Source organism: Chiloscyllium punctatum, chromosome 7, assembly GCF_047496795.1.
Source record: "Chiloscyllium punctatum isolate Juve2018m chromosome 7, sChiPun1.3, whole genome shotgun sequence".
Classification (NCBI taxonomy): domain Eukaryota; kingdom Metazoa; phylum Chordata; class Chondrichthyes; order Orectolobiformes; family Hemiscylliidae; genus Chiloscyllium; species Chiloscyllium punctatum.
The window spans coordinates 91,283,102-91,298,643 of record NC_092745.1 but is presented as its reverse complement, the minus strand read 5'-3'; the positions used below and the strand labels follow the sequence as shown (position 1 = coordinate 91,298,643).

Genomic DNA, 15,542 nt, shown 5'->3' with positions numbered 1-15,542 from the left:
AAATAACAGGCGATTTCTCCTGCCGTATTGGACCGTAATTACATTACCCATTTGAAAAAAAAGTTGCGCAATTGCCCTTCTAAAACTGTTTATAATTTTTTAAAGTCCTATAAAATTTCCCAAATTTAAAAATACTATATATAAAATTGGGCAATCCTTCTCAATTACAGCAAATGATCAGCATAAAAATCTGGGAAATGTTTAATATTACAGTCCAGAAAGGGTTACATTGCATTCTGATGCGTCACTTCCTCTGTGTTTCTGGCTTCTTTGACTTGCAAGTGAGAGGGTCAGATCTGATCATGAAGCGGCAAATATTCTTGTATCTCATCGTCTTTTGCATTCTTCTGATTTGTTCCCAAACATATGGGAGTGAAAGTCTAGGAAGAGGTGGGTTGATTTTTGTTTTATTTAAATTGTGGCTTTGATCTCGTTTACCTGAAAGCTGTGGAACTCAAAAATTCGTGTGGCTATGGTTAATTCATTTCCTCATTTTTTCTTGCATTCGATCAGTCATTCTGGTCTATAATGCTTCTATTTTCTTGTAGTTGATCGGAAATGGAAAAGACCTAATAAATATCAGGTCCAGTGTATCTATAAAGAGCAAATAGTTTACTTAATCTCCATTTTGTCTTCCAGTGTCCCACACCCTAAAGAATTGCCAATGAAAAACACAATCTTTACTCGAACCAGTAGTGTGTATAATGAATACCAATCAAGTTTAAGTGATTCGATCCCATCGAACTGAGAAATTAAAATAACATTGCATAAGGTTTTCGGTCCCGAAGTTTGCTTCTAACAGCTTGTCAGAGATGACAATTCATAAGAGTGGCCACCTTTTTCAGGCTTTGGAGATCACATTCATTGGAGAACACTGGATGATGGAAAAAAAGAAGCAGAAGCCAGGTATGTAAAGTTAAGTGTAAGTTTCCTGTTCAGGTTGGGAATTGGAATTTGTGATTTTAAACTTTGTTTAGTTAGTTGGCAATTGATCTTCTTCCTGGAATATCATAGAGCATAATTTGACAGTATGTCTTAATGTAATTTTATAAAAATGTAATTCTGAAATAAAACATAGTCAGATGTAATTTATCTGTCAGAACACTGTCTTTATGGTTGACTCATTGCCAAATTTATAGAACATGTAGATGTATGAGTTTAGTAATGTAGTCTAGTTTTGGGAAGAGTTGCAAACAGTAGGACTGGTTATTTTATGTCAAAGCATTATTTCCTGCAGTTTTAAATAGCTCTTTTATGCAGGGTATGTTGCCACAAGATGTCAGTATTTACCTTTCCAAAAGGAAACATTTTGCACTCATACAGCAACAGTTGCAATAGGCAAATTTATTTTAAAAACTGTGAAAGTCTGTGAGGTTGTTTACTACCATTTATGTACAAATCAGACAGCAACCTCAGGCAAGTGCAGATATGGGGTTAAATACAGAAATTCAGATGTAGCTGTCCATGGTGCACTGCGCCATATGCAAATATATTGAGTTTAAATGAAGTTGCTCTATTTGTGCATTTTATTCTCAGTACTATCATAAACAGCTTGATGAGCTTTAAATACTGCCAAATATTCTGACACTGACGTTTCACATTTAGAAGTTTACAATATCAGCCTCTGAGCTTTTGTGTTTGAGGTTTAGTTTTTAAACATTTTTTTATTTCTAATTTCTCTCCCTCTCCTCCCCCTCTGTTCAGTTTGAGCTAATAGACAATATGCAGAAAACAATGTTTATCAACTCTAAAACAGTAATTGTTTGTACAGACAAAGAAAAGTTTGGAAATTAGCAGTGCTTGTATAAAGAGTAATGTAATGGTCATTGTGGAAGTTTAATCTTTTATCTTGTTTGGACAAACTAAATTTACAGTAAAAGTGATGATGAATCCATAGAATGTGTTCAAAAATTAGACCAGTGTATCAAGGAATTAGCGATGGAATGGGGAATTTAAAGCTATTATTGTGCAATAAAACAGGTTTATTCAATTATCTTTTTGTAAAGGAACTTGTCAAGATGACTCCATTTCTTTTGTGTTCAAGAATTTGACTGATTTAGAACTAGAAGTTTTGATTTCAACAAAGCATAATACATAAATATGATAGGTGACCTTGCAGTATAGGCAAGGTGACAGCCCAGTGGTATTGTTTGTTAATCTAGAGACCCAGGTAATGTTCTGGGGACTCTGGTTCGCAAATGGTGGAATTTGAATTCAATAAAAATCTGAAATGAAGAGTCTAATGATGACAATAATTCCACTATGAAATTGTCAGAAAAATCCACCTTGATCACTATTGTTGTTCAAGAAATCTGCCATCCTCATCTGGTCTGGCTTATATGCGAGTCCAGATCTACAGTAATGTGATTGACTCTCAACTGCCCTCTGAGCAATTAGGGATGGGCAATAAATACTGCCATGGTCAGTGGTGCCCTTATCCCATGTATGAATTTTAAAAATAGATTAGGACACTAAATTAGAAGAAATCATCGCTAAATAGCACACTTTTAAAAATAATTAATTTATAAATATACCTGCATTTATATATCACATTCATACATGTGGTAAGATATTTCATAATGGTTAAGAAGAGTGATACCAATTTTAACAAAACCTTTTTGATAACCAACCATGGTCCAAATTATCCAGACAGCGGTAGGTTTAAGGAGAGCTGAAAGAAGGAAAGACGAATAGAGAAACAGGTCAGAACTTGGGGGCCCTATACAGCCGAAGCCTTGCCAGCCAATGGCAGAGCAACGTGAATCTGGAATGCCCAAGAGGAGCACAGAGATCTTGAAGGCTTGTAGGGATGAAGAAGATTAGAAACAGGCAGGGAGTAGGTCATAGAAGGAATTGGAAATAATGATGAGGATTTAAAATTAGTGCCTTGCAGACTGGAAGCCAATATAGTGATTGATGGAACAAATAGCATCTCATCACACTGTAAGTCTTAATGAAGAAATTACTATAATTTAATTCTAACAGTTGTCAGAATTACAGAAGGAGATAGAGAAACTAATCCATACCTACAATGAGTAGCAGAGTTCCCATAGTCATGCAGCATTGGTTCAGCAAATATAGTTTTCAATGTCTATGAACAAAGGAGTGAAGATTGAGTCGGCGTCAAAGAACTCTTTAAAAGCTTTGTTGCTATGATGCACAGTTGCTAGCTGTGTATCAAGTTACTAAGAGTATGTCTAGAGATTTTCCATAAATGTCAGGGATCATAACATCCCTATTACAATAATCTTGACTATAATTGGAACATTTTGCAGGAATGAATGAGTAAAATGTATTTTTCTTTCTCACCAGTTTTCTCCTCTCTCCTTTTCTTTCTTTACCTGAAAATATTAATTCTTTGGTAGATTACAGTTCTTGCATGTGCTCTGCACATCAGTTCCAAAAAGTTACTTCCTGTGTTTAAGCTACAATTATGAATGGCAGTGGACTATTTGTCTATATATAAAGATAACTGAGCAGTTTTTTGCAAACCATTGACAGTCTGTGGGTCATCCATGCAAATGGTAGTGTTCCAGAGAGGGGAATTCAGCTGGTATATTTGAGTGGACAGATAGACTGAACAGGCTAGAGTTTCAATCCATAACTTACCTGGTTTGGCTGGTTCAGCTGTGAGTTGCCAACGGAACGTATGAATCTCTGTTTTAACATTCTGTGGCACCACAATTGCAGCATTACTGTAATGCATTGCCCTACATGTATTTTGTTGGAGCTTTATACTTTTGTTTGGGAGCAGGAGAAAATAAATAAAAGAGCATTATTTTCAAGTTGACCTTTTGACCTATATAGGTAGGTGAAAGGGAGGACTGGAGATTAGAGTTGAGAGCGTGTTGCTGGAACAGCACAGCAGGTCAGGCTGCATCGAAGGAGAAGGAGAATCGACATTTCGGGCAAAAGCCCTTCTTCAGGAATGACATAACTGCCTTTCCAAATTACTTTTATAATTCACTTCAGTTATGGGATGTGGACGTCACTGGCTGGGCCAACATTTATTGCCCTTTCCTCGTTGCCCTTGAAGTATGTGGTAAGCTGTGTTTTAACTGCTGCAGTCTAATTGGTGTAGGTACACCCACAGTACAGTTGTTCTGCTATAATGCCCGTTTGTTCAATGCAAATTGGCTATAATGCAATTCAGGCCCTATTAGTTTCAATGGTGCGGCTATTGCATGATTTTCTTAACATGATATCGCATGAAAACTAAGGTATTACATTCTATCAGACTGTACATTGGAGATGGAGTTCCAGGACTTTGACCCAGCATTATTGAAGAAACAACGATATACTTCCAAATCTGGATGATAAGCAGCTTGGAGGGGAGCTTTCACCACATGGTGATGTTATATATCTACTGCCACTGACATTCAAGATGGTGAATATAGGTTTGGAAGATGCTGTCAAAGGAACCTTGGTAAATTTCTGCAATTCAAGTTGTAAATGGGGCAACTTGCTGCTACTGAGTGCTGGTGATGGAGGGAATGGATGCTTGTGGATGTAGTGCTAATCAAGTGGACTGCGTATTCCTGAATGACGTCAAGCTTCTTGTGTTGTTGGAGCTGCACTCTTCCAGGCAGATGGGGAGTATTCCATCACACTTTTTTGACTTGTACCTTGCAGATGGTGGACAGGCTTTGGGGAGTCACAAGGTGAGTTCCTTGCTACAAGATTCTTAGCCTCTGACCTTGTAGCCACAGTGTGTATATGTCTAGTCTTGCTCAATTTCAGGTGAATAGTAATCATTGGATGTTAATAATGGGAGGAATCAATGGTGGTGTTGCCATTGAATGTGAAAGGAAGATAGTTAGATTCTCTTGTTTGAGATGGTCATTGCCCGACACTTGTATGAATATTAATGCCATTTTCAGTGCAAGCCTGAATATTGTCCAGATCTTGCTGCATTTGGGCATAGACTAGCACTTCCTTTTGAAAGCAATGTGCTGAACATTGTGCAGTCATTAATGAACTTTCTCTCCTTATGATGGAGGGAAGGTCATTGAAGCAGCTGAATATGGTTGGGCTAAGGACACTACTCTGAGGTAACTGACTCCAACCACCACAACTAATTTCCTTATACCAGGTGTGACTCCAACCAGTATAGGAATATCCCCTCCGAAACCCATTGACTTAACTTTTGTAAGAGTTCCTTGAACTAGACTCCGTCAAATTTGGCTTTGAAATCCAGGATAGGCACATTCACCTCACCTCTGGAATTTAGTTCTTTTGTCCCTTTTTGAACCAAGGCTTTAATGAGGTCAGGATCTAAGTGGCCCTGGTGGAACCCAAACTGAGTGTCAGTGAACAGATTATTGCTAAGCAAGTACTACTTGACAGCGCTGTTGATGTGACACCTTCCATCACTTTATTAATGATGGAGAGTAGACTGATGTCGCGGTATTTGGCTGTGTTGGATTTGCCCTGCTTTTTGTGTACAGGACGTACTTGTGCAATTTTCCACATATATAAATAAAACTGCATGCAAGGACATATCATCTCACTTGTGATACAGTCTGTGTGGCATGAATAGCTGTGAGATATCCAGCCTTTTCTCATCATCTAATGTACTTCCTATAATGTATTTCTTATCACTAGTCTGGCATCTGGTATTTAGATAATTAAAGTACTAGCCATGAGGCCCTTCAATGAATTCAACTAGTAAAGGTAGTGTATAACTGAATCCTACAAAAAAGTGATAGAAGGTTCAATTTCTGAACTTTGCTGAGCTACTTGATTTTTAACTGAATTTACAGTTGACCTTGGTGCTGTAGATTGAGAGAGAAGAATTAACCATGTTCCCGATACTGATCCTTATTCAGTGACAATTCAAAGAAGGTTTGTGTCTTTTTCTCTGTATCTGACTGGCCATTGAGCAGACAGAATAGTTTGCCAGTGGCTTTGTGTCCAGATTAGTACCTGATAAATAGCATCTTGTAGTAACAATATCTCCTGTCTATCTGTGAATAAAGCAACAGTGGTTGCAAAGTTGAATTCAGCTTGATATTCATATGAGAAAGTAGCCATTCAGCTGATTAGTCACAAAATATTTATTCAACAAAACATTTAAAAGACTACTGTTTCATTTTTAGTGGCTTACCATTGATGTTGATTATACACAAAAGCTGGTGTGGTGCATGTAAAGGTAGGTTCTGATGTTTAGAATCTGATTAAGATTTAAAATTTTATTTACTTCTTCAAGAATAAGCCAAATAAATGGACAAATATTTTGGATGCTATTAAATTCCTTGCAATTGTTGATGGGTGGAATTTCTTTTCACTTCTTTTTCTAATAGTGCTGAAACCAAAGTTTGCTGATTCTAAGGAAATCTCAGAAATGGCTCATAACTTTGTCATGGTGAATATAGAGGTAAGAATATCTATCGCTTAGCCAGGTGTAAAAGATGGACTGGTAAACATCCAATCCTACAAAACAGCCTGATTAATGCCATGATACCTGAAGCATCCAAATTAGATATCCACTATCAAGCAGCTGCTATTTAACAACCAGGGAGAGAGTTTTCAAAAAAAATCTGAAAAATGCTATTTAGAAAATGCCATATGTGAAAAAAGATAGAGGGAATTCTTTTTGGGGTGGCATGGTGCCTCAGTGGTTAGCATTGCTGCCTCATAGCGCAGCGACCTGGGTTCAATTCCAACCTTGGGCAACTATGTAGAGTTTGCACATTGTCCCTGAACCTCCATGGGTTTCCTTTGCATGCTCTGGTCTCTTCCTGCACTCCAGAGATGTGGAAAATGCAGTCTTACACGGATAGGGTAGGGAATTGGTGGGCTGCTCTTCGGATGGTCGGTGTGGACTTGATGGGCCAAATGGCCTGCTTCCACACTATAGGGATTCTATGATTCTCTGACCTTGAGCAATCAAAACTGGTTGAGGAAATGTTCATACCACTTGTTAGTTGCACATTTTTTTATCAAGTGTGATATCAAGTCAGAAATTAACCAGCTCTTTTTCTTTGAGAGTATGTAAGGAAAAAGCATTCGCTCCATGTGCCTACAACCTGTTCCATAGGTGAGCTAAAGACTGCCTAATATATAGCCCATGCATACCTACATGTCTGTCAACTGTTGTACTCTCCTATATATCAATGGGAACATAATCTAGGCCTTTTACAATTATTTCTCAACCAATTTCAGCATCCCTAAAGCCAATAGATCCAGTCTTTAAGCCCGAGTTGTGAAGATAATTTGAGAAGGGAATTATTTTTGTAACCCTCCTCTAGAACTTTATAGATCACTTGCCTTGTAAGAGGATCAAACTTAATGCAGTGTTTTTCTCAATCTGTTTTCACAATATTGTATGAGGTTAAAATAACGTGTTATTTAATATTGAAAAGTGAAAAAAAGAGAATGTTCTTTTCTGCTTTTATAGGATGAGGAGGAGCCAAGTGATTCAGTCTTTAGGCCAGATGGAGACTACATACCTAGGATCCTATTCTTGGGTAAGAAGAAAAAGTATCATTTAAGGACTCAGCTTGGCAGATCTCCAGCATCTGCAGTCCTCACTTTCTCCTACCTCTCTGCAGTAGCACAGTTGAAGTGAGGACTTCTGAGGTGGAGATGGGGGTTTGTCAAGATTTGTGTGTACTCCTTGCAGTTCTAAACTTTTATGATTTATAATACTGTGTGGAATTATGTGTCAGTTTTAGACCAACAATTACTACTTGATATGTAGAAAATAAAACTTATTGTTAACAACTTTCTTGACTTAATTACTGCACTGCTGAATTTTGTGATGTTGGGTGGACTCGATTGTTAAATTTAAAAGAGATGATAACAGTGTTGACTAGTACTTGAGTCTAAAGTTCAGCTTTTTCAATGCAAATTTTTTTGCATGTTTTTCCAATGTTAATTTTATAGCGTTTTTTGTGCCATTATGGCATAAAAGAAGGTCGTTTGGCCCATCATGTACATATGGTTTTTTGGAAAATAAGTCACATCAGCCCCTTTCCCCTGTTCAATTCTGGCAGCTCTGTAGGTTTACATGTCTCAAGTGTCTATCCAATTTCCTTTTAAAATTATTGCCGTGTTTACTTCCACTGTCTTCATGAGCAGTGCATTCCAACTTCTCTCCGAAATCTTGTAGACTTATAATTTCTATGCACCTGTACAAGGAAGATTCATTTGGATGACTCTATCATGACTAATATTTTTCTTATTTATTATGGAGATATAAGAATCCTTATCAAAGCAATAACTTATTGCTTACTCATGATTGCCATTGAAAAAATGGGGATGAGTCTTTGTTTTTAATTATTGCTTTTCCATGTGATGAAGATAATCCTATTATGCCGACAGTGGAGCTTTAGGAGTTTGAGTAAAACCGATATTTGGAAATTTATGATTAATGTCTCCATAGTAAACATAAATCAACTCCTTTTTAAAAATGAGAAGTCATGAATAAAATTTATGTTACGGCTTTGTTTCCATAATATCAGATAGTCATTGGAACTAATTATTAAACAGATAAGATATTTTTACATGTCATTCGTTTATCAATATAAATGGGACAAATAATTACAGACAAGTGGGACAGATGAAATATTCCTTTCTTTTAAAGAGTAAAAGTTATAGTAATCAAATTCTAGCAAGTAACTTTAGTTATTGGCCTGTTAATAATTAACTAATGCTAAATTTTGTCTCTTTTTTTAATTTTGTGTTATTATTGGTTACATTGTAGATCCCAGTGGTGAAGTTCATCCAGAGATCATTAATCAAAATGGAAATCCCAAATACAAATATTTCTATAGTTCTGCTGACCAAGGTGAGTACGTAGCTAAAGTTACATAGAACATGGAAAAATACAGCGCAGTACAGGCCCTTCGGCCCTCGATGTTGCGCCGACTGAAGCCTACCTAACCTACACTAGCCCAATAACCTCCATATGCTTATCCAATGCCTGCTTGAATGACCATAAAGAGGGAGAGTCCACCATTGATACTGGCAGGGCATTCCATGAACTCACAACCCGCTGAGTAAAGAATCTACCCCTAACATCTGTCCTATACCAACCTCCCCTTAATTTAAAGCTGTGTCCCCTAGTAACAGCTGACTCCATACGCGGAAAAAGGTTCTCACTGTCAACCCTATCTAAACCCCTAATCATCTTGTACACCTCTATCAAATCTCCCCTAAACCTTCTTTTCTCCAATGAGAACAGCCCCAAGTGCCTCAGCCTTTCCTCATACGATCTTCCTAGTTCAGTTGTATATTCACAGAAACATTTTCTTTCTTCCTCTATGCTCATCCCTTGATTTTTGGTGATTGTTTAATTAATTGGTCATGCATTCAACCTGAGACAGTGGTCAAGGAAATTTGCAAACTTCTCCTAGCTTGCTACTTGTGCTGGCTTTGTTTGGGAAGGCAGAAGTGATTCTGGGGAAAGATTTGATGTCTTAATTGTTGAGTGCTAAACTTTGTGACTAAACTTTTTGTTTGTTTATTTATCTTTTTCTTTATTTATGCATTCACAGAATGTGAGTGTCACTGGCTAGGCCTGCATTTATTGCCCAGTCAACTGCATTTCTGTGGTTCTGGAGTTACATGCAGGCCAGACCAGGAAAAGATAACAGTTTCCTTCTCTAAAGGAAATTCATGAACCAGATGGGTTTTTCTGACAATCAACAGTGGAATTATTGTCCTCATTAGAATCTTAATTCCAGAATTTTATTGAATTCAGATTCCATCATCTGCCAAGGTAGAATTCAAATATAGGTGCCCAAAACATATCTGTGTCTCTGGTTTAACAATCCAGTGAAAATACCACCAGGCCATCACCTGCCCTATTTATTAATAATGTATTTGTTTACTATTAATTTTTGTTTTGGAAGGTATGTCATTGCTTTTTTCTTGAGGAATAGGGTAATATATGGCCACTTTGAACATTCTCTTTCTTTTAATTCAAGTATGTAATTTTACATCTGTACATATACAGAATAAAATTCAGCAACCTGTACACCTACAATCAACAATGTAGCTGTACTACATTCGTGGTGAAGATAGGTGGAACTCATGATAAAATAAATATTTGGTGGCAACTGAAATAGTTGAGATTTTCATTAGATCATGAATTTTCTGGTCCTAATGAAAACAGATTAACTCTGTCATCGTACCATGAGCCATCTCGGACTTTTTGCTGTCCTCTATGCTACTGCATGATTGATTTACAAGATGTTTAACATTTGGGACTGGCCAACAAAATTAGTCACTGCCTGAGGTTATCTTCTGGTTGGGTTCCAGATTGGTTCATGTTACCAAAATATGAGTGGCTGAATAGTAGTTGGGTACTTCCCATAGGAAGGGAGAGTCACATCAAGCTAGGTATGTGCTCTAGCATGTAAGTTATAGGATGGCTGTACAGGAGACTTGAAAGAGACGGTCACATGCTACTGATGGAATTATTCAAGATTGTTGGTTACTCTAGAAAATTTTGTCCTCCCTGGGTTTGACGACAGTTTTATTTTCAGAAGTTGGTTTACATATGATGAAATGTCAAAGGATCCATGTAAAACATCCCAGTGGTCTAGTTGGCAAATGCACCACATGATGTTGTTGATGCAGAGGCAATTTACCTCTGCCAACTTCTGGGCAGTTGGGGATAGGCAATAAAGGCTGACTTAACCAGCAACCCCAAAACCCCAAAATCAGCTTTTTAAAAAATTGCTTTGATCATGATCAGTGGTAAGTTTAATAGTTTCAGCTAGGATGGGAGAAGAAGTTTAAAGCTGTGCAAATAAAATTATCCAGGAGTTCCAACTCTTGATTAGGGCTCACCTTCTAGAATGTGCATACATGTGAACATCTGAAAATGGAGGAGAGAAAGAGGATGGCATAGTCTTATTGTTACTGGATTTTTTAAAAAGCTAGAGACCAGGGTAATGTTCTGGGGACTCTGGTTCAAATCCCACTCTGTAGTAGGCAGAGTTTGAATTCAGTAAAAATCTGGAACTAAAAGTCTAATGTTCAGGCCAAAGACACTTAATTTTTATTAAAAACTCACCACCTGGTTCACTAATGTCCTTCTGAGGAGGAAAACTGCTGTCCCTACCAGGCTTGGCATACTTGTGCCTCCACACCACAGCAATGTTGTCGACTTATAACTGTCCTCTGAACTGGCCCAGAGAACCAATAAGTTCAAGGGCAACAAATGATGAAACAGCAGTGCCCACATCCCATGAATAAATTAAAGGTACATTGCTGTGTGATGCTGTATGCAGTGAAATAGCTTGTTAACCCTCCCTTTGAAATGTTGCACTTTAAGATCTGCCGTAATGATCATTCTTCCAGAGGGATAATCCAAGAAGATGGAAAAGATGATGATTTAATTTAATTGTTTATAAACAATAAACAAATTAACCTTTCAAATTTAACTGCCCTTTAAAAGCTCTTGGAACTTCCAAAGTCCATGTAGTTCTAATAGCTGATGAACTGATAATTTTCATCAGATTTGACTTGTAGCATGCATAAGATATTTTAGGATTTTCATATTTTTAAAAATAAATGTAACTCATTTGAGGACTTTTCAAAATAGACCAAAGTTGTCAATTTTTGTCTCTTTTGATCTGTGTTAACCTATCATCTCTTCTCTGCTTTTATATGTAGTGGTGTTTGCCATGAAAGAAGCCCAAGAAAAGCTGACTGGTGATATAGCTACAAAACATCGATATTCAGATGAATTTTAAATTAACTAAACACTAACATCTTATATTTTTGACGAGAGTGCTTTAGAGCCTTGTCTGAAGCCATTTGCTGATTCACTCTGTATTGTTTCACTGTTAAATTTTGTGTATTAACTAATTTTTTTTAACTTCCTGAATAAATCCAAAAATATATCATAAAGCACTGTCATCTTTAGGAAATCACATCTGCACTGTTATTGGATGGCTTACTAATGTTAAATAAATTGCATTATTTTAAAAGGTATTAATTTCTGTCTCTGGTTCCCCTATTGGGCAACTATTTTTAGCCACTCAGGTACCCATTTATATTTTACATTTGTCTGTAAACTGTCACTCCAATCAGTCATGAAATGGATGCTCCATGTGTGTTGCAGAGTTAGGTGACATTCTGAATAATTTGTTAAGTGGAACAATTTTATTTGAGCAATACACAAATGATTGGTACTCAAAAATAATCAATGTGTAGTACAAAAAAAAATATGCTTGTTAGAATATTTGTTAGAGGGTATCATGTATTTGCTACCTTTCCTCCAGGCTAAAATGACCTCGACACAGTTTATCAATTTGTTCCTCAACCAATCTATTTGGTGAATTTCACTTGAATAGTTTGAGAAACGTCTGCAAACATTTCTCTCCCATTTCGTGAAAGTGACTTTTGTTCAAACTCGTCATATGAGAAATTGAACCTGCATGTCAGTTGATACTTCGAGGGTGACTCTGACTTCTGCATCTTAATGGTTCATTTAAAAAATCGTGTGCAAATGTGATTTTCAATTCAAGCATCCATTCTTGTAGAGCCACAATGCTTGTAACTATGTTATTGTGTTTTTAATTTTAAAAACACTTAATATTCTGCTTTTTAAAGTCTTCCATCAGCCTTTTTTTTTACGCACTAAAGAATTTGGCTGTACTGGTGTTGGACCCTTGATTTTGGCAGCATAGGGGAATCCTTTGGTCTAACATCCCAGCAGAGAAGAAACCTAATGGATAACAATCGGGAGTGTGGTGCTGGAAAAGTACAGCAGGTCAGCAGCATCTGAGGAGCAGGAGAATCGACATTTTGGGCATAAGCCCTTCAGGAAGGGATGACAGACATGACAAGGGGAAGAAATGAGCATTGGTGAATTCTCGATGTGTGTCAGCAGTGAAGGAAAGGAAGACATGAGTCCAATAATACTGCTAGGACCTTAGTCTCCACTCTGAACAGTGATGGTTTCTAACTTTCCAACAACACTTTAACTAGGGCAATTCTTTTACTAAAATAAAGAAGAATTTCAGATTCTAGTAATTTATGGAGTTCAGGGGTTATGTTTTTAATATTTTCCTCACTTAAATTTCAGAGATGTAAAGAATTAAAAATAATTATAAAATCCCTACACCGTGGGAAACTGGCTCAGTGGTTAGCACTGCTGCCCCACAGCACCAGGATCCCAGGTTCAATTCCAGCCTTGGGCGACTGTGTGGAGTTTGCATGTTCTCCCCGTGTCTGCGTGGGTTTCTTGCGGGTTGTTCGGTTTCCTCCCACAGTCCAAAGATGTACAGGTCAGGTGAATTGGCCATGCTAAATTGCCCGTTGTGTTGGGTGCACTAGTCAGAGGCAAATGCGTCTGGGTGGGTTACTCTTCGGAGGGTCATTGAGGACTGGTTGGGCCAAAGGGCCTGTTTCCACACTGTAAGCTATCTATCTATCTATCGAAGTCATTCAGCCCATTCTGACCCTCTATTAGAGCATGGCACCCAGACGCATCCCATAGCCAATCCACCTAATCTGCACATCTTGGACTGTGAGAGGAAGCCACGCAGACATGGGGAAAATGTACTAATTCCACACAGACAGTCACCCAAGTCTGGGATCGAACCCAGGTCCCTGGTGCTGTGAGGTAGCAGTGCTAACCACTGAGCCATGATTTTTCCATAGGTGTTGTGTTGATGTATTCTGGCAACGAGAAGACTTCCTAATATCAGTACCTGAATTTATCCAGTGGTGTGGGAATTCTGAATAGCTGGGAATTGACGAGCTGGGATGTTTGACAACAGATATCGATTCAAACCATAAATATTTGTGATTATTTTCATGCTACTTTTGCATTTTACGTTTCTTCATGCAGCTCCAGCTGATAGTCTGAGAAAATGTTTTCTGTTTCTTTAGCTAGAATGAGCTTTATGTTTAATGGACATGTTTAATCGTGGTTATTTATAAAGTAGAAAATTTCAAAATTTCTAATAGAATTTTAGCTTTTTGGATTCTGGAGTGGGGTCTTATCCAAGAATGCTCACCCGTGGTCTGTCAACAGAACCATGTTGTATCTGTATCTGAAGACTTTGGAGAAGAGCTACTATAATGAATTATAAACGTGGAATTGAAGTCTAATCGAGGAATCAGTGTAATTTCTGTATTTGTAAGCTGTTTAAAATTTTATGTATCTTTTGTATTGTTCTTGAGACAAATGAGATCAGATCAGACAAATCAAAGCTCTCTTGGCCTGTGTGAAAGGAATTTCCTTAGCTTTTACTTTAGTGGTACACTGTAATGCAGAAAATTAATTGCAATTCAACTAAATGTTTTCTCTATGTATTTTTGATACATCATGTGGAATGGAAAAAATATAAAATTAAAAAATTTGGGATAGTTATCTGATTATTTATTATCAATGCATACAGGTAGAATTCTATGAATCTACTCACTCTTTATGATGAGGTTTACACTTGAATCCAGTAGCCTCAGTACTCAACATGAAAGCTATGAATTGCAGTTAATATTGGAGCTTGCCCTTTCTAAGCTTTGAATTCAACACACTATGTAATAGTGTAATATTGGTTGTGTTAAGATTGACTGTTTAACAGTGGAACTTGGAGAGAACAGAAAAGCTTTTTTTACGCTTGTTTGTCCTCACTTTGATTAAATTAGATTCCCTAGAGTGTGGAAACAGGCCCTTCACCCCAACAAGTCCACACCAATCCTCTGAAGAGCAACCCACCCAGACCCATTCCCCAACACTATGGGTAATTTAGCATGGCCAATTCACCTAACCTGCACATCTTTGGACTGTAGGAGGAAACCAGAGCAGACACTAGGAGAATGTGCAAACTCTAAACAGACAGTTGCCCAAGGCGGGAATTGAGCCTCAGTCTCTGGTGCTGTGAGGTAGCAGTGCTAACCACTGAGCCACCGTATCTGTCCATCCAGTCAGTTGTGGAAAAAAGCACTAATGTTTAGTGACCCACACACTCCGAATTGCACAACACTAAAACATTTTGAGAACAATTGACAGAAATATTAAGAATTTGAATCTTGCAAAAACACTTTTGTACAAGTGACTAAACAGCTCCACAAAGCCATTGTACATTAAACAATTTCCCAACTTGTAAATATTAGGAAAACAGTGTGCTCTAAATGATTTTCTAATTTAAAGCTTTAGAGAAGTAAGCTGATTTTCAATTTGAATGTTATTCCATGTTTTTTCCCACTAATTTTCAAATTTTTACCTCCAAGACCCCAATCGTTGCTAGTGTGCAATACCGAAGTTGTTGTCAGCCCTCATATACCTCATCTAAGTTAAACATCTAGCCTAGATTGTGAATGGAAACAGGCTGTTCCGTCTTGGAACATACCTTGGCGATGCTGCAAAAATCCATGCTGAGGTCCCAGCTACAGTATTTTACAATCTTTAATAATGGCATAGCTGAAGAGTTGTTGGGTAATGCATCAAATTTGCTGTTGATGCAAAGCTGAGAATATAAGCTGTGAGGAAATTTTTTTAACAAAACGTTAGAGAGATATAAGTTGTAAAATTTGTAAATTTGGAGGATGCTGTTGAAGAAGCCTGAGTGAACTGC

General features: G+C 37.5%; 1 protein-coding gene across 1 annotated transcript; it reads left to right on the top strand.

Moving 5' to 3' along the window:
- The first annotated feature begins 247 nt into the window (after window positions 1-247).
- Window positions 248-14,338, top strand: txndc12 (thioredoxin domain containing 12 (endoplasmic reticulum)). The gene is made up of 7 exons (XM_072574292.1): window positions 248-390; window positions 846-906; window positions 6,099-6,151; window positions 6,303-6,376; window positions 7,400-7,469; window positions 8,708-8,791; window positions 11,629-14,338. The coding sequence occupies exons 1-7, from the start codon at window positions 303-305 to the stop codon at window positions 11,706-11,708; spliced, it is 510 nt and encodes a 169-aa protein (XP_072430393.1). The 5' UTR covers window positions 248-302; the 3' UTR covers window positions 11,709-14,338.
- The last annotated feature ends 1,204 nt before the right edge of the window (window positions 14,339-15,542 follow it).